At 40.7% G+C, this 23051-nt stretch overlaps 1 protein-coding gene across 4 annotated transcripts; it reads right to left on the minus strand.

The window, feature by feature from the left end:
- Positions 1-14467: 14467 nt before the first annotated feature.
- Positions 14468-22263, minus strand: LOC147433785 (tetraspanin-10-like). 4 transcript variants are annotated; one of them, XM_086489801.1, is made up of 13 exons: positions 22118-22263; positions 21935-21971; positions 19807-19863; positions 18882-18994; positions 18741-18795; positions 18231-18286; positions 18112-18153; positions 17229-17283; positions 16975-17058; positions 16742-16809; positions 15063-15188; positions 14862-14937; positions 14468-14765 (listed from the first exon to the last, which is right to left on the minus strand). In XM_086489801.1, exons 1-13 carry the CDS (start codon positions 22201-22203, stop codon positions 14700-14702), a joined length of 921 nt encoding a protein of 306 aa, XP_086345927.1. In that variant the 5' UTR covers positions 22204-22263; the 3' UTR covers positions 14468-14699. The 4 variants fall into 4 exon arrangements, with proteins under 4 accessions (XP_086345927.1, XP_086345926.1, XP_086345925.1 ...); XM_086489798.1 differs by having other exon boundaries at positions 14483-14765; positions 21935-22242; XM_086489800.1 differs by lacking the exon at positions 16975-17058 and having other exon boundaries at positions 14478-14765; positions 21935-22242.
- Between the last annotated feature and the right edge of the window lie 788 nt (positions 22264-23051).

Consider the following 23051-nt stretch of genomic DNA (forward strand, 5'->3'; position numbering starts at 1 on the left):
TCTCAAGATGGCATCCAAATGGATCCATCCAAGTTAGAGGTAATAAAAGGATGGCCTAAACCAAGGAATCTTCATGAACTAAGAAGCTTTATAGGTATGTGTGCATACTATAGAAAAGTTCTCACAAATTGCGGGACCATTACATAACCTAACAAAGAAAAAGGTATACATGGTCTGCTAAAGAGAACAATGCTTTTGAAAAGCTTAAAGAAAAGCTTATCTCTCAACCTGTGCTTACACTATCGGATCTCTCAAAACCATTTGAGGTCCAATGTGATGCTTGTGGTGATTGCCTTGGAGCTGTTTTACTCCAAGAAGGGCATGCCATAGGCTATGAGAGTCGAAGGCTCGACCCTGTTGAGCAAGCTCTAGGCATATATGAAAAGGAACTCCTTGTAGTTCTACATGCCTTAGACTCATGGAAGCACTATTTATTGGGGACTCCTTTCATTCTGCGAACGGATCACCAAAGTCTTAAGTACTTCATGACGCAGACCAAGCTCTCTGACAAACAAATGAGGTGGGCAAATTTCCTTTCGTAATTTCATTTTCATATTGCTCACATTGATGGCAAGCATAATCAAGTAGCTGATGCACTCTCAAGACGGCCGAGAGTGAATGCGGTTTCCATAGCAACTCACAATGATCTATCGTCAATGATAGATGAGTATACTATTGATCCCGATTTTAGAGATGTGATTTTAGCCCTTGCATTGGGGAAGAAAGAAGAACCATTTACCTTACAAGATGGTTATCTTCTCTATGGCAATAGACTATGCCTTACTAACTTACTACGTGAGAAAGTAATGTATGAATATCATGCTCCACCTTATGCGGGGCATAGAGGGATTCAGTCTACCTTAAAGGGAATTGAAACATATTTCTATTGGCCTACCATGAAAGTGAACATACAAGAGTATGTTTCTAAATGTGTGGTATGCCAAAAGACAAAATTTGATAGAGGGAAGCAACTTGGATCGCTTCAACCCTTGCCAATCCCTAATTCACCATGGGAGAGCATATCCATGGATTTTATCTTTGGATTTCCTAAGTCTATCCATGGGAATACGGGAATATGGACGATAGTAGACAGGTTCAGTAAACAAGCTCATTTCATACCTGTCAAAAAGACTATCAAAGCCCATCAAATGGCAACCCTCTTGATTTCACAAATTTTCAAGTACCATGGCTTGCCAATGTCCATAGTGTCGGATAGAGATCCTAGATGACCAGTAATTTCTGGAAGGGTCTCTTTGAGAATTTAGGGACAAGGCTAAACTTCTCTTCGGCCTATCATCCACAAACGGATGGCCAAAGTGAAATAGCTAACCTAACCATTCTTGATCTACTAAAAGCCTATGTAACGGAAGTAGATCAAAGATCCCAATGGGAGAAGTACTTACCCTTAGTGGAGTATGCTTACAATAACACTGTACATACTTCCACTGGAAAAGCACCTTTCGAGGTAATTGAGGGAAGATCAACAAGTCCCTTGCTACTTAAAGTACATGGGAAGATCTTCGCTGCAGATGAGTATAGTCGAGACCTACAAGAATCTTTCCAAAAGATTAAGGATGCTATCTCTATCTCATAGCAAAGGCAAAAGGCTGTTGCTGACAAGCACAGAAGAGCCCAAGCCTTTAAAGAAAACGATTGGGTCTTGTTAAAGTTTCCCAAGGCTCGATTAAGGCACACCACGGGCAAGAATCCTACGGGCCACCAAAAGTACTATGCTAAACTAGCAAAAAGGTACTATGGTCCCTTTTAGATTCTTAGGCCAATCAATGAGATGGCCTATCAACTCAAGTTGCCCAATCATTGGCTCATACACAATGCTTTCCATGTGAGCCTATTAAAGCCTTACAAAGGAGAGCCACCTCAAGAACCAACTATTCAAGACCCGCCGGAGATCGAGGACCAAGAGGAGGTGTTGCAGCCCGAGTCAATTCTCCGACATGAAGACAAGGTGCTAAGAGGCGGTAAGACTATCCGACGATATCTTATTAAGTTTAAGAATTATCCTTTTGAAGATGATAGATGGATGCAAGGCATACACTTAAAGGATAACCTAAACCTTGTCAATGCTTACAATGCTTCCCAATGAGTAAGCAAATGTACAAAATGTTAAAAATGAACAAATTTTTTGTCTTATAAGACTTTCTTTTTCTTTATTGTGCACAAAAATGAAGTAGTATGCATGCTTAGATCAAGTTTGTGGAGACGACGTCTCCCAAACACCAAGTAGAGCTTGTCACTCTATTATGGAATACTAATAGGACTAATGTGCAGACATGCTTGCGGTAGCCTCAGGCTCTCAAGTGCCAAATGGACTAGTCATCCATTGTGGAATGATGTCGTAGGGTAACATAGGGATCCTCTACCCGCTAAGAAAAGGACTCATGAATATGCTTTATCTTCTCTACACCATAGTCGAGGACGACTATGATTTCAAGAGAGAGGTTATGTCATAATAATCAATATCTAATTCTCCTAAATGATTTTCTCATATTAAACTGATCATTTAATGTGGGGAAGTGCCAGGGGAGAAAAAGCTAGAATATTGGTTAAGCTAGCAGACCGGCCACAGTAGGGATCCAAAGGAGGAAAAATAGGGATCCAAAGGGGGGGCCATCTGCAAAAGATCCATGTGCAACAATGGGCTAAAAATACCCTAAGGTTCAGCCCATTAAGACTTCCAAAATGCTAAGGTTCCAAAAATCAAAGGTTGTGTCCAAAGGGTTAAAGCTTAGGGGGAATTGGATGCTTTGTGTGCTCTCCAAAGTCAACTTATATCCCTACATGGGAGGGGGCGAGCCCTTCTTCTAGGGGATGAGAGAGAAAGACACAGACACACACACATGCTCCCTTTACACAAAGGGAATGAGGGACACATGTCAGCTCCCTAGGCCAGATGCCCACAAGGTGTGCCCAGTTTCTATTGGATGATCCTTGAAGTGGACCAATGAGAATTAAGCTAGAGTAAATCTAGTTTAATTAATTTAAAAACATTTAATAAAAGAAACCAATGAGAATTAAGTCTCCTAGAAGACTATTGGGCAGTCTCACAAGGGGTCCAATGAGCATTCAGGAGCCCAATGGCTTGCCTGATTCCTATTGGCCAAGAGGCAAAGGGGTCCAATGAGAGTTTAGTTTAATTATTTAATTACCTAAAGCTCTCACAAAAGGGGAAATGGGGACACATGTCAGAAGGCTATCACTTATGCTGCTTAATAGTCATTGGCTTGACTTGGGGAGAGCCAATGAGGGCTCAGCAAGAGCAAATAGCAAGAGGGCTCGCCCAAGAGAGAGAGGGGGCTGATTTTTGCAAGGCATTATCACACACACACTCACACAATCTCATGTGTGAAGAAAGAGAAGACTATATCTTCCCAAGCTTTAATGGAGAGCTCATCACCTACTCCAAGCTTGTGAGATAGAAGCCTACATCGACACACTCTTGGCATGTGGATGCAAATCCAACCAAGAGCCAAGCTTCAATGCATGCTCATCTCCTCTACCAAGCTAATTACTAAGCTAAGCTATGCTAATATGAGTGATTATGTGAGGAGATGTACATCTTTCTCGTAAGATACTCCTTCTTCCTCTCAATCTACTCTCATACCCTGCTAGCTCTAACCATCTTCGAAGGTGTGTGAGGTCTTGGGTCTGAGAACGAGGATAATTCAAGTTGTGTTTGCTAAGTGTTTTGCTTAGTGCATGAAGCTTTCATCTTCATTGCACTAGCTAGACTTGAAGGAACACAAAGAATTGTATTGTACAATGTCTCTCTTGATGGGAGAAACCATAATACAAAGCCTTTTGGAGGGGGGACCGGCTCCATGCAAATCCGGTCCTCAACTATTGTCATTAGCTTAATTTCTCTCTCTTTTGAAAGTATTGTCGATGCTATCTAACTAGGTGTTATGGTTTTTGTTTCTCTCTCCACGCAAGCACTCTTGTAATTCTCATTAGGAATCTATTCTAATGAAATGCCCACTATGTTCATGCTCATTTCCGCTACACACAAGTTATTAGGCCATTAAATGTTACATAGCACGTGTGTGTGTGTGTGTGTGTGTGTGTGTGTGTGTGTGTGTGTGTGTGTGTGAGAGAGAGAGAGAGAGAACCTTTATGATTGCCCCTAGACATGACGGGTCATCATGTCTCACGTCAGTGCCCCTCTGCTCACAGCTCCTTACCGAGGCCCAATGCCCATAGCTATGGTGTGCTCTAGTGGGTGCTCTCATTGTCACACTCACTCAAACTCGAGTATTGAGTTTGAATCATTTTAGGCACATAAATTTTTTAATAATAAAAATAAAACTCGACGAGTTACTTGATGAATGGATGTTGACCACGTAGCTCGTCAAGTTACTTGGCAATCATTCATGTAGCACGCTCACGCAACTCGACGAGTTACATGTGGTGATAGTGTCATGCCACATAACTTGCCGCGCTACATGAGCATGGTGACTTGATGACCACGTTGGACCGCTATGAGGTGCCACGTTGGCATACATGTAACTCGGCAAGTTATGTGTGCATCCTACATGGATAGCCACATGGCACCAAGCTTGAAGCCAAGTAGGAATCCCACGTAACTCGACGAGTTACGTGGCTGGTCCACCATGGCAGGGACGTGGAATTCTATTCCTGCCATCTTGGAGTGGACACATATCTCATCGAGTTATGTGGCCATGCCACGCGTCACACGTGAGTGCTTTGTGAGCGAGGGTATCTTGACGAGTTAGCCGCATGGGGGATGTCATGCTAGGGTGGGGACTGCGAGAAGTGGGTACACTTGATCATGCATACACCCAAATCAAGCTAGAAACAAGGGAAAAAAGGTTAACCACCACCCTACCCTTAGAAACAGTAGCTCTAGATTTTCTATATCATCTAGCCCGAAGGGTAAAGGAACTGAGATGAATGATGGAGAGGAACTAAGGACTCTCATAAGAAAGAAAAACTAGACAAAGGAAGGATCATTTGCCAAAAGGTGGGCTATTGATATTGAAGCAGGGAAAATCCCACCTTCCTCTATTGGTGCACACTCTATTATATGGTCATTGCTTCCTTAAGCACAATTGAAGCTAAGGTATATTTGGACCCATTTGCTATAAAATGTCCAAGAAGAAGTGGAATCCATCAAATTCTATCAAAGGTTGACTATGCTCAAAGACACATAAAATCGAAGCTTGTCCAATTGAAGCAAAGCTAGTCAAAAGTGCTTCAACAATAGAATGAGGTCGTGAGAAAGAGCTCCACAAAAGGGAAAAATATTGTGTTTGGCAATTAAAAAATAATAATTAAAAACTTGGATTGCTATCTATTAGATAGAAAATTGCAACAGAAGACTATGAAAAGTTGATTGAAAAACCGGAAAAAAAAGAGAAAGAGATGCTTAAAAAGTACCTAAAGAAGGAGAAAGCTAGTGAGCTCACCATAGAGAAGATCATGGAAAGGCAAAAGAAAATATACATGGATCTAAATGAGGCAGCAGAAAGATCAAATGTGGTGGCACAAGAAAATGCAAAAATTAAGGTCCAATGGGTTGTTCTTCAACAACCAAAGAATTTAGTGGAAGAAGGCTAATCTCCATCCCCATCCAAGAGACTCTAATGAAATCTTTGGCCATCACAACCATAGGGAGCCACAATATCAAACCTCAACCACCCATTCTAAATCAAAATCAAAAGGCAATTTGAGAATAAGACAAGCTTTTCGAGAGAGAACAACAGGGTGGCTCTGACTAGCTGAATGCAAAAGATCTACTTTTAATGCAAAAGATGAGGATTTGAAGTTTAAACATCGAAGCAATGGAAGAAGAAATGATTGTATACCTTTTTATTTTAATATTGTCACACTAAATTCCATGTTGCTTAATAGCAATCCATCGTTATGTAGCACTTACATTAATTTTTAAAAATAATCTTCATCGTGAAAATAATAATGTAACTGATAGACTTATCTCAATACTGTGATTGCATCTTTGGTGCCATCAAAATCTTTAAACTTAAATGTTTTACTGCTAATTTTACTCTCTCTAGGCATTATTGTAGTTTTACTATGTGCAAAATACAATAACTAATCTTCCAATTCAATATGTCACATGCACCTTATGAAAATAATTAGTGCACGTGTATTCATTGTTTAGTGATTGTGGCTATTGCAAGTAAGGGTGTGCCATGAGTGTATACTTTAATTAATAAAATGTGCATGCAAAATAGACTACTATAGAACAACAAAAATATTGAGCTGTGGTGTAGCAATCAATCGTCAAAATTCTTGATTGGTTTTTGAGAAAAAAAAAGTGGTAATTGGTACATTCAGAACCTGACATTTGGAGAGCCCAAAAGATATTTTTTTCTTTGCTTGCATTTAGTCCCAAATTGCTAGCTTTATGTGCAACAATTTTGATCATTTGTGAAGTTGATGAGATAAAAGGATTTCACTAACTGAATTTCCACTTTGGAACTTTCCAAGTGAAAATTGATATTTTTAAATTATAATTTCTACATCAATTTCAAAAATTGAAATCCTTTAATAACCTTTCGAAAGCTAAAGTTATCAAAGTCCAAAACTTTGAGGAAAATTCTCTTTTGTAGCCTTCAAAAGCTGGTATAAAGGGGACAAAGTGGAGATAACCAAATTGTAAAAGCCAAATTTTGTTTGGCCAAAACCCACTTTTAGTCAAAAAATGCGAAAGCAATATGCAAAATCAATGAGTAGATAATGTATAACTTGTGAGGACGACGAGCGAATAGGGAGAGATGTTGGGATTCAGACCAACTTGCCGGACATCCCACTTACTACTAACCCATCTACTAACATAACTATTATACACTTATTCTTTAATACAACAGAATAAGGAGCTGCAACAGGATAACGTTGTTGTGCGCTCCACCCAAAGCAGCTCTCTCTCTCTCTCTCTCTCTCTCTCTCTCTCTCTCTCTCTCTCTCTCTCTCTCTCTCTCTCTCTCTCTGACTTGCACTCGCACACGCTTCCTGCGGCACCTTCAACTGGTATCGTTTGTGCTTGTCGTTTTCGCGTCCGCGTGCGCGCGCTTTCAAAAGTGCAAACGGGTTTTCGATTTCAGCATCGACAAATTCAACGTTCCGAGAGCGTTTCCATCAGGTGTCCTGTGTCCAGTGTCCAGGGGTTTTACTCCCCTTTTGAAGTTGTTCGTGCAGTCGAAAGCTTCATTAGAGCTACGCTTCAGGAGTTGTATTTTTTCAACTCCACTTTTGCTACAGATACAGATACAGGTACAAGACACAGGTGCAGGTTGTTCAGAGACTATTTTGGGATGGTATATAGCCGTTTTATGGCTATTATGTGCTATTGAGATGGTGTTTATGGGATGATTAGGACCACTTTTCGCCATCGACAATGTCTCGGGTTTTTCAGGCATCCATCTCCTCACAGGTTCTTGCATACATACAGGACATCCAGGTTTCTTACAAGTTGCAGTATTTAGCATCAACACAGATTTCAGTGGGAGTATTTTATGCGCATATGCATTGTTTTGGCACTTTTGATAGTGCTTGAGCTCTTTTGAGAGCGGTTTTACTCCTCGCAGGGATTTGTTTACTGCTTGCACTTTTGTTTGGCGCATGTTTGAGCGCGTATATTGCACCTTGTAGTATTGTTGACAGTGGATGTACGTTGAGTTGATGAAAATGCCATGTGTACCTTTTGGAGCCGATTTGGCTTGTTTCTGGCAGTCCCGACTGTTTCTGAGACTCGATTTGGAGGCTCTTTCTAAGACTGGGCTGGTTTCTTGTCTGCATAACCTTTTGTGAGGATCGATAGCGTGAGGTTTTCTTGAGTTGGGAGATTCTCGAATGTTGAGATCCTTTCGGTGATACAGGTTTTTGGAGTACCCCTTTTTTGTGGCCTCACCATAGGACATGTATACAGAGGGCTAGGTGCATTTGACGCCATGTTGGCAGTCTTGGGTCAGCTTTTGACTTTTTATGCACAGTTAGTGGTTGATGCGCCTGTCTTATGCTCTGAGAGCATTACTTTTTATGCGTTACTGATCTCTTGTGACAGTTTTGGATTGAGATTCTGTCAGTTTTTCTGGGGAAACTCTGCCAATTTTTATCCAATATCTTTAGCTTGCAGCCATGTCATCTAGTGGTGAAAAGGATATTTACAATATCCGAAAATTTGATGGGACGAATTTTGCTATCTAGAAAGAGCAGATTCAAGATGTTCTTATACAAAAAGGCCAACTGGATCCTATCATGGAGCGCCCAGAGGGCAAGTATACAGATGTTGAGTGGGAGAAACTTGATGCTAAGGCCAAATCTACCCTCCAGTTGCATTTGGCCGAATCTGTGTACTTTACTATAGTTGGAAAAAGGACTACTAGAGATGTATGGGATAAGTTGTGTTCCAGTTATGAGAACAAAAATGCCACTAATAAGGTTTTCATAATGAAGAAGTTGTTTGACCTTCGTATAAAGGAAGAGGGTACTATTTCTACTCACATTAATGAGTTCAATATCATTTTCACTCAGTTGACCACTCAGGGTTTGGTCTTCGATGAGGAAATCAAATGTATATTCTTGCTATGCAGTTTACCCTCGTCTTGGGATACGTTATGTACTGCGATTAGCAACTCAGCACCTGGTACCGGTCTAGTGTACAATGACGTCCTTGGTAGTCTGTTTACCGAGAAGATTTGCAGGAAATCTCTCGAAGGCAAGAAAGATGGTGATGTGTATGTTGCTAGTGATAGACAGAGGGGTCGCACTCAAAGTCGTGCCAAAAGCAAAGAACGTGGGGGCTCACGCAGTAAGTCTCAGGGTTCTATGCATAATGTCGAGTGCTATCACTGTCAGAAAAAAGGGCATGTGAAGAAGGATTGCAGGAAATGGCAGCAAAGCAAGAAGGATAAACAATCCGGTGAAACTTCTAAGTCTGATGATTCAAACAAGGGCAAAGCAAAGTTAGAGGAGATCAATGTGCTAGAGTCCTCAAATGCTCCTATTGTAGAGACTCTTCCAGCGATTGTTATGCCACTTACCTCTGACGTATTGGTCTTCACAACAGATCTACCTGTCAAGGCTCTTGTTATAGAAGATGCGCAGTATGCACAAAATTGGATAGTAGATTCTGGTGCGAGTTTCCATGTGACACCACATAGAGAGTGGTTGTCTACTTATTCTCACTCTTGTGGGAAAGTGAGACTTGGTGATGCTTATGAACTAGACATTGAGGGTGTCGAAAACGTCAAATTGCATCTAAGGAATGGCACGCACTTTACGTTATGTAATGTCAGACATGTGTCCAAGTTGACTAAAAGCTTGATTTCTGTTGGTTAGCTTGATGATTTGGGCTACAACACCACATTTGGCAATGGTACGCAAAGGTAATCTTGTTGTACTCAGAGGTCAGAAGCATGGTACCTTGTATTCCATGCATGTGTCAGATGTTGATCGTGATTACATATCTATAGGCGAGCTGCCGTTTACTGAGTTGTGGCATTTCCGGCTAGGTCATATTAGCCAAAAAGGAATGAGAACTCTGACTCATTTTGGCTACTTATCTATCTTGTCTTATGTTGACTTTGCTGTTTGAGAGCACTGTATCTATGGGAAACATACTAGGTCCGTGCACTTACCATTGGGTTAAAAGCGAGCTGAACCTCTAGATTTAGTGCATAGTGATGTTTGTGGTCCTATGTCAACCAAATCTCTAGGGGGGCCCAGCTATTTTGTGACATTCATAGATGACTCTACTCGAAAGGTGTAGGCATATCCTTTGAAACATAAGGATCAAGTTCTTCCTGTGTTCCAAATTTTTTTAGCACTCGTTGAGAATTAGTTTGGCAAGAAACTCAAGAGGTTGCTGACTGACAACGGTGGAGAGTATGTCTCCAAGGAGTTTGACAATTTCTGTGCTAAAAGAGGGATTAAAAGGCAGTTTATTGCACCATACACACCAGCTCAGAATGGAGTTGTTGAGCGCATGAATTGTACGATTCAGGAAAGACTCACATCCATGCTTTCTAGGGCAAATCTCACACAAGGCTTTTGGGTAGAAGGCGTCTTGACCACAGTGCACATTATAAATTGTTCACCTAGTATGCCATTGAATTATGAGATTCCATAAGAGTTATGGTTTAAACATAAGCCCCACTATGACCATCTCCGTGTTTTTGGTTGTGAAGCTTATGCTCACGTGCCTAAACAACTTCGCCAAAAGTTAGAGCCAAAGTCACACAAATGTATTTTCATTGGATATGGTGCATATGGATATTTTCATTTGCCTACACAACTTCGCCAAAAGTTAGAGCCAAAGTCACACAAATGTATTTTCATTGAATATGGTGCAGATGGAGAGATGGGATATCGTCTCTGGCACCCAGAATCTCATCGAGTCATCCATAGTTCAGATGTGATCTTCAATGAGTCGAAGATGCATAAACAACCTATCAAGGAAATAGATATTCGAAGAGTCACTTTTGAGGATGTTGCCTCAGAGACAATGAAATCAACTCAGTCGGCTAGTGATGTACCTTCCACTAGCAATGCTCCAGAGGGAGCGGATAGCAATGGTTAAGGAGTGAGACGGTCTACTAGAGTCTCTCGTCCACCTGCGCGTTTTGATCCAGGTCTTGATTACATCATGTTGACCAATTGCGGTGAGCCAAGCTGCTACCAAGAAGCCATGATGACGGATGATGTGGTGAAGTGGGAGCAGGCTATAGAATCTGAGTATAACTCGATTCTGGCTAATGACACTTGGGACTTGGTAGAACTGCCAAATGATGTGAAAGCTTTACCTTGCAAATGGGTTTACAAGAAGAAATTTACCTTAGGTGATCCAAATCCAAAGTACAAGGCTAGACTTGTAGCCAAAGGGTTCAAACAGCAAAAGGGAGTCGATTTTGATGAAATCTTCTCGCCTGCGGTCAAGATGACTACACTTAGAACTGTCCTTGGTCTTGTAGCGATTGAGGATATGGAACTTGTCCAAATGGATGTGAAGACAACATTTCTTCACGAGGATCTTGATGAGGATGTTTACTTGCAACAGTCTGAAGGGTTTGTTCAGGAGAATGCATCTCGTGAGGAGCTAGTATGTAAGCTCAAAAAGGCACTTTATGTCTTAAAGTAGGGTTCGAAGCAGTGGTATCATAAATTTGATGCATGTATGAGGTCTCAAGGATATAAAAGGAGCGAAGAGGATCACTGCTTGTACACAAGAAAGCTAGATGATGGCTCGATGATCATTCTAGTTTTGTATGTTGATGACATGCTTATAGCTGGGAAATCCATTGCGGAAATTGCCAACTTGAAGAAAACATTTAGCAATAATTTTGCAATGAAGATTTGGGGGATGCTACACACTTTCTTGGCATGCGAATCAGAAGAGATCGCAAACATTGTATTCTTGAGTTATCTCAAGAAACATACATTGAGAAAGTTTTGCAACGTTTCAATATGCAGGGGGGAAAGCATTGAGTACCCCAATGCAGGCATTCTTGAAACTCAGCAAGGAAGATGCACCCAAATCTGATGTTGAGCGAGCTGAAATGGCTAAGGTACCATATTCTTCGGCAGTGGGCAGTCTCATGTATGCTATGGTGGCCACAAGACCAGGCATTGCTTTTGCAGTGGGAGTAGTGAGCCGATATATGGCAAATCCTAGCAGCAAGCATTGGGAAGCAGTGAAGCACATTCTTAGGTACCTCAAAGGTACGGTCGGTAGGCGTTTACGCCTCGGGAACAGTGATGCATCCGTCATGGGTTATGCGGATGCAGACTATGCGGGTTGTGTTGACAATATGAGATCGACATCTGGCTGTGTCTTCATATTTGTTGGAGCAGCAGTATCTTGGAGGTTATGTCTTCAAGATTTTACGTCGTCTTCCACTACGGAAACAGAGTACGTTGCATTGCCAGATGCAAGTAAAGAGGCTGCATGGTTATCTCGCTTGGTTAGAAATCTTGGCATTGATGAGACTCCAGTGATATATTGTGATAGTCATAGTGCTCTTGCATTGGCAAGGAATCCCATGTTTCACTCCAAATCGAAACACATTGAAATCAGGTATCATCTCGTGAGAGATTTCTTGGCCAAAAAGCTCATTGATTTGGTCAAGGTACACAATGATGACAACCCAGCAGATGCTTTGACAAAAGGCTTAGCTTTGGAGTGGTTTACACATTGCATTGAGTTGATGGGTATATGTTGAAGCCACTAGATTGCTTCACGGTTGTACATACCAGGTCACTTGGGCTGCGTTGGCCTTCAAGTGGGAGTTTGTTGGGATTCAAGCCAACTGGCCGGACATCCCACTTACTACTAACCCATCTACTAACATAACTATTATACACTTATTCTTTAATAAACAGAATAAGGAGCTACAAACAGAATAACGTTGTTGTGTGCTCCACCCAAAGCAGGTCTCTCTCTCTCTCCTCTCTCTCTCTCTCTCTCTCTCTCTCTCTCTCTCTGCTCTTGCACTCGCACACGCTTCCTGCGGCACCTTGAAGAGAGACATGCATCTTGATACAAAGTTGTTTTCAAGCCAAGGTGAAGAAGGGGAATTTCTTCCTTGTTCTTGGGTAAGCATGCTTGGAGCAAGATAAAGTTGATTTGCAAAAACTTGAAGGTGTCTGTATAAGATCTTCTTCACACATAATTTGTCGAGAGCTTTATTAAGAGTAATTTTCCATAGACCGGCCACGAGCTTTCCTTCTTTTTCAAAAACTAGCTCTCCTCTTCAAATTCCCCTTATTGCATTTTCAGGTTACTTCAACCAATCAAAGCTTGTAATATATTGAATTTTTGTTTGGGCTTCAATTCGATTTCCCAGTAAGATCAACTTAAGACTCCTCTTCCTTACCAAATTTCCTCTATTTGCCTCTTTGAAGAATAGACAAGATCTTGATAGTCCCACAATTGCTTCCAAGGTTGACAAACACAAGATTCTTAAATGGATTAAGAAACTTTGTAGCTAAACAAAGTTATTCCTATTTGATTTGATTGCATACAATCAATGCAAGGGGATTTTCCTCTTTAGTTCCTTGGTTAGTTCCAAGACATACCCAAGGATGAATTACAAATCCAATTATCACTAATTTCCTTTGTTGAATCCAAAGCTTTTCATGTGCTGATATTTGTTGATTTTCAATCAACTAATGCCAAACCACTGCACCGAAGCTAACCACATTGTTGGCACAAGGGGAAGCCAAGAACCTCCTCCAAGCTCTTCTTACAAAAAGTTCATTTCACCTCTTTGATCTATATGTATGCCAAGTGTGGTGCATTTGCTAGAGCACAAGTCATTGGCAAGCTTTTATATGAGATGTTGTCCTTGAACTACAATCATTCAAGACTATGTCCAACATGGACATGGCAAAACACCTCTAGGTATGCCAAGTGTGGTGAACTTACAAGAGTACAATAAGTTGTTGATGAGATTTTGATTTGAGATGTCATATTTGAAAGCTTATCTTTCATCTCATAGACTATGCCTATTTTAAGGTATGTTCAACATGGACAAGGCAAACAAGATCTATTGGTGAGTATATTGAGTGTGATACACTTGTCAAGAAGTTAGTTCATGATCCTCTAGAGTGAAACTCATGGATTGTGTTGATTAAAAGGTACATTGACACTATGAGCTGGGCAAAAAAGCTTTTCATACTTTCTGTTGGATCCAAAGTGAAAAATTCTACCTATGCTTTCATCTTGAAGGCGTGCAATATTATGGAAGAAGCTAACATGGTCAAGCATTTTGCAGGAAAGATTACTTGAGAACAACAAATACTTTAAGGGAACCTAAGTGCAATCCTTAGGGGGGCAATATGCATGATGGAGAGTGGGAGTGCACCATCTAGCAAAAGACTAAAGAAGCAACAATGGGTTCCCATAACATGTAGCAAAGGGAGGCAAATGCAAGCCAAATTTGCACTCATTTTGGCTCAATGAGTAAGCCTACTTAGAAAGAGAAATATGTGATTAATTATCTGACTATTTTAAGATGTTTCTACTTAGGTCACACCATTGCAAAGCAACCTTTGATTTATTGGGCATAGGCTATGGTGCAATTTTATCACACTCATAGGGTGGCAGACTAGTGACCATGGCCTAACATGTGTATACTCTCAGGTTTTATTTCTTTGCAATATATTTTTCAATTCTAGTACATCGTTAATATATACTATTATGAATTTCCCTCTTTATAGCATGCGAGGCCTCCTCACTATTGCAGCTTGTAAGATGAAAGAGGAGGACATGGTAACCCAAATACTTTTTTAGGAGTGCATCAATCAATTCATGGAAGGGCATAGGTAAGAGAGAGAGAGAGAGAGAGAGAGAGAGAGAGAGAGAGAGAGAGATCACCCTTTCTAGCTTGATGGCACTTGCATTGTTATTCATGTGGGTTGCACACATGTATCCCAAGCACACATATTCTACGTTGTGTGTACTAATCAATCGAACACACACACACACACACACACACACACAGAGCAACCCCACCCATTGACAAAGTTGCAATAAGTGCACAGTAGGAGACACCACGTTGCATCAAAAATTTCCCCATACCAAAAGGAGTCTTAAGATACACTGCACTTTGCATACCCATTGACCAATACATTTGGTATTCTCAAATCTTGTGAAGACTTCAAACAGGGAGCAACAAACTATTATGCAACACCATGTTAGGGATTCAAGAAATAACCTTCTTTTTAAGAGAAACACTCCTTGTGCAATAGGCAATTGAGTAAAGGACAATCTGCAACACAAAATAATTTTTACTTAGCAAAACTTGAAAGCTTTATAACCATCTTACAAATAAATATAACAAAAATTCAATGATATTTGGACACACCAGCATCGTAAACATGACGATGTTTACAAGTGCAATAATGCGCCACTCCTTTCGTAAGTAATGTGCAATCACACCTCTACAACATGAACAAGGTAAAGCTCAATGTAAAGAGTTAGAATGCATTTATTGTGGCAACCAACTAAGGTGCTAACTTGTTTTTCATGATTTGTGATTTGTAAATGCATGTGGTTGATAACTTACTTGCAAGAATCACAATTATAGCATTTGATTGCAATATTGTTCTTGTATATCATGCAATCCTTGTGTGAGGAAAGTGGAGGGGACTGAAGAATGTAGAAAGTTGCATTTTTTGGGGAGTATCCACACCTGCTTAAGATAATAGTAAACATCATAATTACTTTAAAACATCTTCAAAAGTTTTGGTTGCACTATAATAATATACTCAACATTAAACTTCTAAATTTTGTCTATTTGTGTAGAACAAACTATCATATGAATTAAAAAAATTCATTTCTCTTAGAAGCCTTATGGGTAAGGGAATGGTCCTAACCTGACCATTCCCCATAATATGTGCGACTCCCATGGCGATTGACGATGGGATATGTTAGATGCGGCTTTTAGGGTGAGAGGACAACAGACTCCAAAGAGGTCATTTTTTTGCCCCACAATTAACCTTGGTTATGTGCTAAGGTAAACTATCCTAGTCATAAGCATTCCACATGGTTATACATTGACTACACAATGTATCTGTAATGCCTCCACATTTATAGACACTTGTTGGAGTTCTTGTGTCCATCTTGTCTTGATCCATAAATGCGTTCCTTGTTTTTTTAAAGCACGTGGCTATGTGCTTTTTTGTAAGGGACATGTTCTCCATTCTTCTTGGAGGGTCCTGAGCTTAGCGTTGCTTGACATTCAAGCCAATTTTGTACTCCTACTAGAGGTGGTTCATCTTGCTCAAGTGGTGCATTTTTCCAAGAGATATAGTGAAATTTGTACTTATTTAGCACTAGGAAGAGACCACATTTGCATAAACAGTGCTAGACTAAGACAACACCAGACAACAATATAGTAAAAAGGTTGGTGGTAGAACATATAGAGCTTGCTAGAGTCTCCCAACTCTCTCTCTCTCTCTCTCTCTCTCAATGGTGTAATTTTCTCAAAATTTCTAAATGTCAAAATGTATCCCAATCACCCTACCTTGCCACAACCTCCACATGCGCGTAATCCGCAAAAGAACTCTATAGAAGTGGTCAAATTGTAGATATATTTTCTTTATCTGGATCTTTTTATCACATAGTCCCAATCCACTAAAGCACATGATATCTATCAATGCTTCTTCTATTGCAAAGATCTTCCTCTCTACATGGGATTGTGAGTGTGAATATGAACCCTTCAATTGTGTGTAGACAATTCATCTCTATGTGCATGCACCTACCTAGGCAACCCATTGTCACATGTAGGAACCTTTAGCTAGCATGATTTAGTTGCAACATGGTATAACCCTTTTGAGATGTTGAAGTTTGAAAGTGATTACTTGCTTATATTTTTTAGCTTAAGGACCTTGTAGCCTTGTAGGTTTCCCCTCTAGACTACTACTCCACCGATATACTATAAAATATGGCAAGATTCGGTTCCCCCCACTCTAATTGTATCCTAGTCTTCCCTCCTCAGATTTGGAAATCCACCAAGAAGGGAAGTATGGTGATGTAAGTGCTAAGTGAGGATACTCCCTTTTCAAATGATATAATATTTGCAGAAAAAAACAAAAAAAGAGACAAAAAATTTGCAAATTAATCCACACAACAATGAGGAAAAGCTTTCTTTGTGATAAAAATCATATACTCGTTTTGCACTTGTAACGATTTATGGAATTCTTGTCCCCGCACGCACGCAAGAAATTGTGCAAGTTTACTTACTCGGAAGGAGGTGTACAACACCCTGCCTCTAGTGGACTCAAAGTTGCATGCTTGAGTTCTTGAGGATTCTACAATACACCAAAGAGATCTTGATGAAATATAGTATGCTATAAACTCCTCAATCACATGCAAAAAAGAAGAAAGTTTGTGAGGAATAAGATTTCCATTATTAATATGACTTTGTAAAACATTTTTAATTCAACTTACTTTAATAGGATCTCTCTCTAGCTTACCTTAAATTTGAATATCATATCTTCACAATATTTTGGCTTCACAAAGCAACTCTTCATATGCTCCCAATTATCTCTATCATTCAACTATTTCAATTCACATTAGTGATGAAAACAATCGAGCACCGTTCAAAACACGCAACTACAAAGACAGTTATCTACTTTTGAAAAAATAATCAGATATACCAATTCTATAGAGTTTAGAATCATCATTTCATAATTAAGCACAAGCCATGAAAAAGGTGAAAAGTACTCACCAAGTTTTGAAGCCATCCTGAATAGTCGTGCAACTTGTAATCATGGGCACCGACACTATGCATGTGGATACAATTGTTAATTACCAATAATTGTAGATGAATCAAGGTGAGCGAACACATTGCCAGTTTTAGAAGAATCATAAAGGAAGTCAATGTGACCCTTTACTCAAGGGACCCATTCACTAACTAAGGATGTGGTGACGGGAGGCATAGTTATCAGTAACATCTTATTGATGCCACTTTGCCAAAATCGGCATGGTTACAAAATGCCTTGCATATAAGACAAATAACTGGCACTTGTGTGACCATGCCCGAGGCAGGGTTATTTCAAAAAGTAGCTGATAACTATGCATCGCGCAATCATTGCCTAACGAAGGCCCAAAATAGATTTCAACATCTTTTCCCCTTCTCTTGTAAGGCATGTTTTAACATGCCAAAAGTATCCAGCTTGTCAAGAGAAGCATGGTGGCTTAAATGTATTCCTTGATATTGAATGCATCTTACATGGGTGTGTCACAAACACACACACACACAAATAGAGATTAGAATTAACGTGTGTGGATTTCTAGACCAAAGAGTAGATGCACAACCATCGACAATACTGTGTTTTTTTTTTGACATATCATGTGCGGTCGACAAGTGAACATAATTTTGAGTTGATGCATGCACAATTGTACAAATGATCAAGCCCATTCAATTGGCACATGTGTGCAGAGCTAGTCTAGCACAATTTCAAGATGATGTAGATGATGTTGTGGTTACTAATACGATTCTAGATGATCTAGAAGATGTTGTAGTTCTTAATGGCATTCTCTTTAGAGCCACCTTCCCTTCCAAACTAGAGGAAAACAAAGAATCTAGCTTTCTACATAAGGTACACTACCTTTTTGGATGATCTCCAGGTCCACGGTGTGTAGCTATGTAACTGCAAGGAGAAAAAGGATATTTATGTCCTTAGCTTTTAGGAAACTTCTATGTCTTTTGCCATAAAAAAATTCTTACGTGAACAAAGTGAAACCTGCCATTGCTCCAAGAAGCAAACACACAAGCAATGTATACTGAGTAGAAGATTAATAGCATTTTTGTTAAGAGGAACACTGCAAAGGACTCGAATGGATGCGTATGTATCGGGTGATTAATGTGTGTGTGGATAAAGTATAATGGATATACATAAATAGGTTCTTACACTAAAGCGGGTAAAAAGTTGCACATGAAGTAGCCAAATTTATGCACTAGAAACAAAACTTGGGATTTTATGCACCCACAAATAACCAAATTCAATATTATGAGGGAAAAAACAAAAGCAAATCTTTGTTTCCATTGCAAGCTTGAGCGCGTTCCTCTAGTTGAAAATTAGATAATTATATGTACCGTTGGCAGCTACTACAATGACATATAGACTTTGTGTGCTATGTATCTGTAATCACGGTATAGCATATGCATTTCCACATGAACACCAAAAATTTAGTATCTTTTCCACATGAACACCAAAAATTTGAAACATAAGGATACTGCCCAAAGAAGCAATGACACTTCTCTTAAGGCACCGACATATCCAATGAGCGATCTGCAAACCCCAAACATGTTAAAGAGACCCACGTTAATAGTTGAGATCGTAAAAGATGCTAACATAGAAGATAAGTGGATGCTTACATGCACATTACAAAGCCTCCTGTGATAAGAATGGGTGTGGAAATCATCTTCTCGCAATTGTCATGTTGAGTGACAAGGAATACTCCCAATCCTAAAACCACAATAGAGAGTGCCTACAACATTTTTTTGATATACATATTAGCTAGATGGAGACATTGAAGCCCTAGAGGTATTAACTTAACTAAGGGTTACCATATTGTATCACATGAGTGAACAATAGGCGGGTTTTATAAGGCCAAAAAGATAGTTTTACAAAGGAAGGTCCCGTATATAGGGGTCAAAAAGGAAATTTTGTTGCCCGTAGGTGACGTCTCCCTAGTACTACTAATGAATTCCCCGAGTTGAAACACATGATATCTATGACTCAAAACAAGGCTAAAGTTGTAATGTTCCCATTCCCAATGTTTTTCTATTTTGATCGACATTTGAGGTACTCTCAAGTAAACTTTCAGTGTTTAGGCTCAAAGAAGCTAAATTTTAAGGCTGTTTAATAAAGTTTAGATACATTGAGATAGATGAAAACTAGTCACATTATTGCTTAAATTTGTCATCTCTACATAAGAAGCTACACTTTAGTTGGACATTTTACAGGGAGGACATACTACAAAAATAGTTTTTCTTTCACTTGACAAAACTTGCAAAGGTAAAACTCTAGAGTCATGCAATCCTTTGAAGTTTTCTTGATGTTTAACATCATGTGCACAGCTACCATCACGCCACAAACATATATATGTAAATAAAGAAAAGGTATATTTTCTATGAGAAAGCCCGCAAAATGGGCTTCAAAGCAAAAACAGAAGGGTCCGTGATTATTGCATGTATAAACATCTTGAGAAACAATTATAAAAAAAGGATTTGATGGCAAAATTGATCATGTTACTCAGCATAGATCTCATTGAGTCGAGTAATAAGGAACAAGACTAACCAAAGCGACGGTGTTCACCCATTGAATCACGTACATGCTTGTGCGTTGCTTGTTCATCTGTTTAAACCATCATAAATGACATTACACTCTTACATTTCTGTAATTTAATGCAATCTAAATATCTATTTGCAGAAAATAAATTTTTGAAGGACATAGAGCTATGTGTGGGAGTGAGTAGTTCAACAAACCAAGCCGAGCAACAAAAACATATCTAGAGGGCTTTTACCTCGTTGCAATTTTTTGATTGACAATGAACCAAAACTCAACAGAGTTTGCCATATTTATGCCTCAAACTAGCAAGGGCCATCGTGCCACGGGTCATTCTTGATCAATTGACTCAAGTGGCAAGACTAGCATCCACCAGATCCACGGTGGAGAACACAAATCAGCTCAACCGATCACCAGCTTCGGGTCTGTAACGTAGTGAGCATGGACATGGATTGGTGCAACATAAGAACCCTTGGCTCATTTGTGAGCACTCATCATCCAATCACCACAAAGGACTAATGTCCCTTAGCGGATTAATCTTCACATTGGGATGGTGTGGGTAGTGGCATGGGAAGCCAGCTCTTGCAATGGAGGCTTAGCCAGCACGCAACTAGCTCCCGAGTCCCAAGGTTTGGGGTGAGTCCATAATAGCCCTAGAGGTGGAAATTGAGCTTGGTGTCAGTTCTTTATGCTTGTTCTTTGTGCTTGTGTGGCATGATACCGATGTATACACAAGAAGATTTCGAAATTTTCTCATGTAGGAAAAGGGAGCCTTTTCCAGTGTTTTTCATACAATGCATAACATCATGAGCTTCTGCTCGGGAGGCACGGCGTACCTAGCTAGGTATGCCGTGCCTCCCTCACAGAAGCTTATGATGTTGAGGTAAGTCATAATGTGGGAATTATTGTGAGAATCTATCCAAAACTTCTTGTGGTAGTAGCCAGCAACATGCCAAGCCACAAATGCTGCTTGAGCATCGTGGCTCCATAGAGTTCTGGATACCACCCTATTCTAATATTCCCATGTTTCTTACTTGCACTTACAAGCACAACGTTCCACATTTACAATGTTATATCCATAGTTTACGACTATCAAGAATTAAAAGGTTGGAAAAAAATATGTAAAGGCAACAAAAAAGAGCTACAATTGTGACACAGGCCGGCTATGGACATGGCACTAATCGGGAGCAATCAAACTAGAGCTTAAGAAAGTTTATAACCCAAAAGGCTAATGCCATAACAAACCCAAATAACGTTATGTGGACTCTCTCTCTCTCTCTCTCTCTCTCTCTCTCTCACATGCCATGTTTACACTATGAGACTATTGAAACCCCCACACCCCGCTCATGTATACAAAAAGCTTTACATTTGTGACTATCAATAATCTCTCCAATTAATTCACATGATATGATACACATTATGAAAAGTGACCACCCCAACTCTCTCTCTCTCTCTCTCTCTCTCTCTCTCTCTCTCTCTCTCTCTCTCGTTAGAGAGTGAGCGGGAGACTAACACATGAGAGACCACATGAGATGTTGTTTTTGGTCCCGTAGGTCATACTTGAGCTTCAAGGTTAATAATGAAATCAATCTCTCTCTCTCTCTCTGTGGATAATCTTTGAGGTCTCTTGGGATAGCTTCCTACGACGTTAAAACTCTCTCTCTCTCTCTCTCTCTCTCTCTCTCTCTCTCTCGCACACACATCAACTAACAAGAATATGTGCCCACACGCCAAATTGAAGTGTCAAGATCGCTCTCAATTTCCAAGGTCTATCTCACATTAGCAAAATCACAAGAAGTTTTGAACAAATTCTCACAATAATTCCCACATTGTGACTTACCTCAACATCTCCCTCACAGAAGCTCATGATGTTAGGCATTTATGAAAAACAATGAAAAAGACTTTGTTTTCCTACACGAGAAAATTTCTAAATCTTCTCGTGAATGTGAAGAAGATACATTATGAACGCTATCCAAGAGATAGCCATTAACAGCTATGGTCTACATATGCACCTAACGTATCTGTAAAAGTGAACTCAGAGAAAGAGCAACATGCACCATAGCTAGTCCTCTCTCTCTCTCTCTCTCTCTCTCTCTCTCTCTCTCTCTCTCTCACACATATTCTCAGTTCTGAGAAATACCTGGACAAGCTGGTGCTTCTTCCTCAAAATTCGGCCGCTGCAAAGGGTGCCGGACCCTCTCTCTCTCTCTCTCTCTCTCTCTCTCTCTCTGTGTGGTGTCGGGTATGTGCTGTGTGCAGTGATGAAAGAGAGCGAGAGAGAGAGGGAGAGGGCTTGCCAAAAACGCATCTGCGTTATATGTACCTAGCTGCAAAAACGTTCAAGCTTCTTGTGGCCCGTCCGTAGAATTTTGTCAGAACGGTGTCTGAAGGCCAAAGAGAGAGTCTCATCGAGAGAGAGTGTGACGACCCGGGGGTTGGGCGCGTCAAGGGGAAGTGGCTCTGATACCAAGTGTGACGACCCGGAGGTTGGGCCGTCATGTGGAGAAGCGTGGTGGGCGCGTTTGCCTTTAAAGGGGGGCCCGGCTCGGACGGGACCGGCTCGGGTCAAGGTGCTTTTGTCTTCCAAAAGGCCCGGCTCGGACGGGACCGGCTCGGGTCAAGGTGCATTTGTTTTCAAGGGGCCCGGTTCGGACGGGACCGGCTCGGGTCGTGGGGGTTTGTCTTCAAGAGGGACCGGCTCGGGTCATGTTGCGTTCCGTGGGTCGGCGGCCGTGGTGTGTTTCGCGGGTCTTGCGTTCCGGGTCCCTAGCCCCACGTAGCCTCAAGCTCCCCCGCACTCACGGAGGGTCATAGCGTGCCCTGGGGAACCTTGCGCGGAGCCCCCACGGTGCACGAGTGCGTGGAGTGAGGCTAGCGTGTCTAGGTGGGGGGTCCCCTCCCGTGGCCGTTTTCGGGAGGCTCATACCCCTTATAGAGAGAGAGAGAGAGAGAGAGAGAGAGAGAGAGAGAGTTGTTCATCAACCAACCTACTATCCATCCACACACACTTTTTTTCTTTTTCTTTTTTATTGTAAATCCGCTTTGATTAATTTACAAGTGGGAAACCTCAAAGCGAGGAAAACCCACAGAAAGAAAAGGATACAAAAAGCGGAGCACTATGAGGCTCCGAAGGCTAGAAACAGTCAAAGTAAATCCTGTAGGTATCAAGATTGATGTCTCCACCGTCATAAGCAAAATGCAGCGCTTGACCAAGAGATAATTTGAAATAGTCAACTAGAGTGCTTCGTTAGCTGCAT

Source organism: Adiantum capillus-veneris, chromosome 19, assembly GCF_014529385.1.
Source record: "Adiantum capillus-veneris isolate H3 chromosome 19, ASM1452938v2, whole genome shotgun sequence".
NCBI classification, from domain to species: Eukaryota; Viridiplantae; Streptophyta; class Polypodiopsida; order Polypodiales; family Pteridaceae; genus Adiantum; species Adiantum capillus-veneris.

Bases quoted from the DNA above. Each gene is read 5' to 3' on its own strand.
- LOC147433785 (XM_086489798.1), bottom strand. From the start codon at position 22,102: ATGCGTTTTTGGCAAGCCCTCTCCCTCTCTCTCTCGCTCTCTTTCATC. The intron at 18,287-18,740 runs GTATCCTTATGT...TCTTCTACTCAG, and splicing joins TGTCATTGCTTCTTTGGGCA to TATACATTGCTTGTGTGTTT. The intron at 18,154-18,230 runs GTAAGAATTTTT...TTCTCCTTGCAG, and splicing joins GCAGGTTTCACTTTGTTCAC to TTACATAGCTACACACCGTG.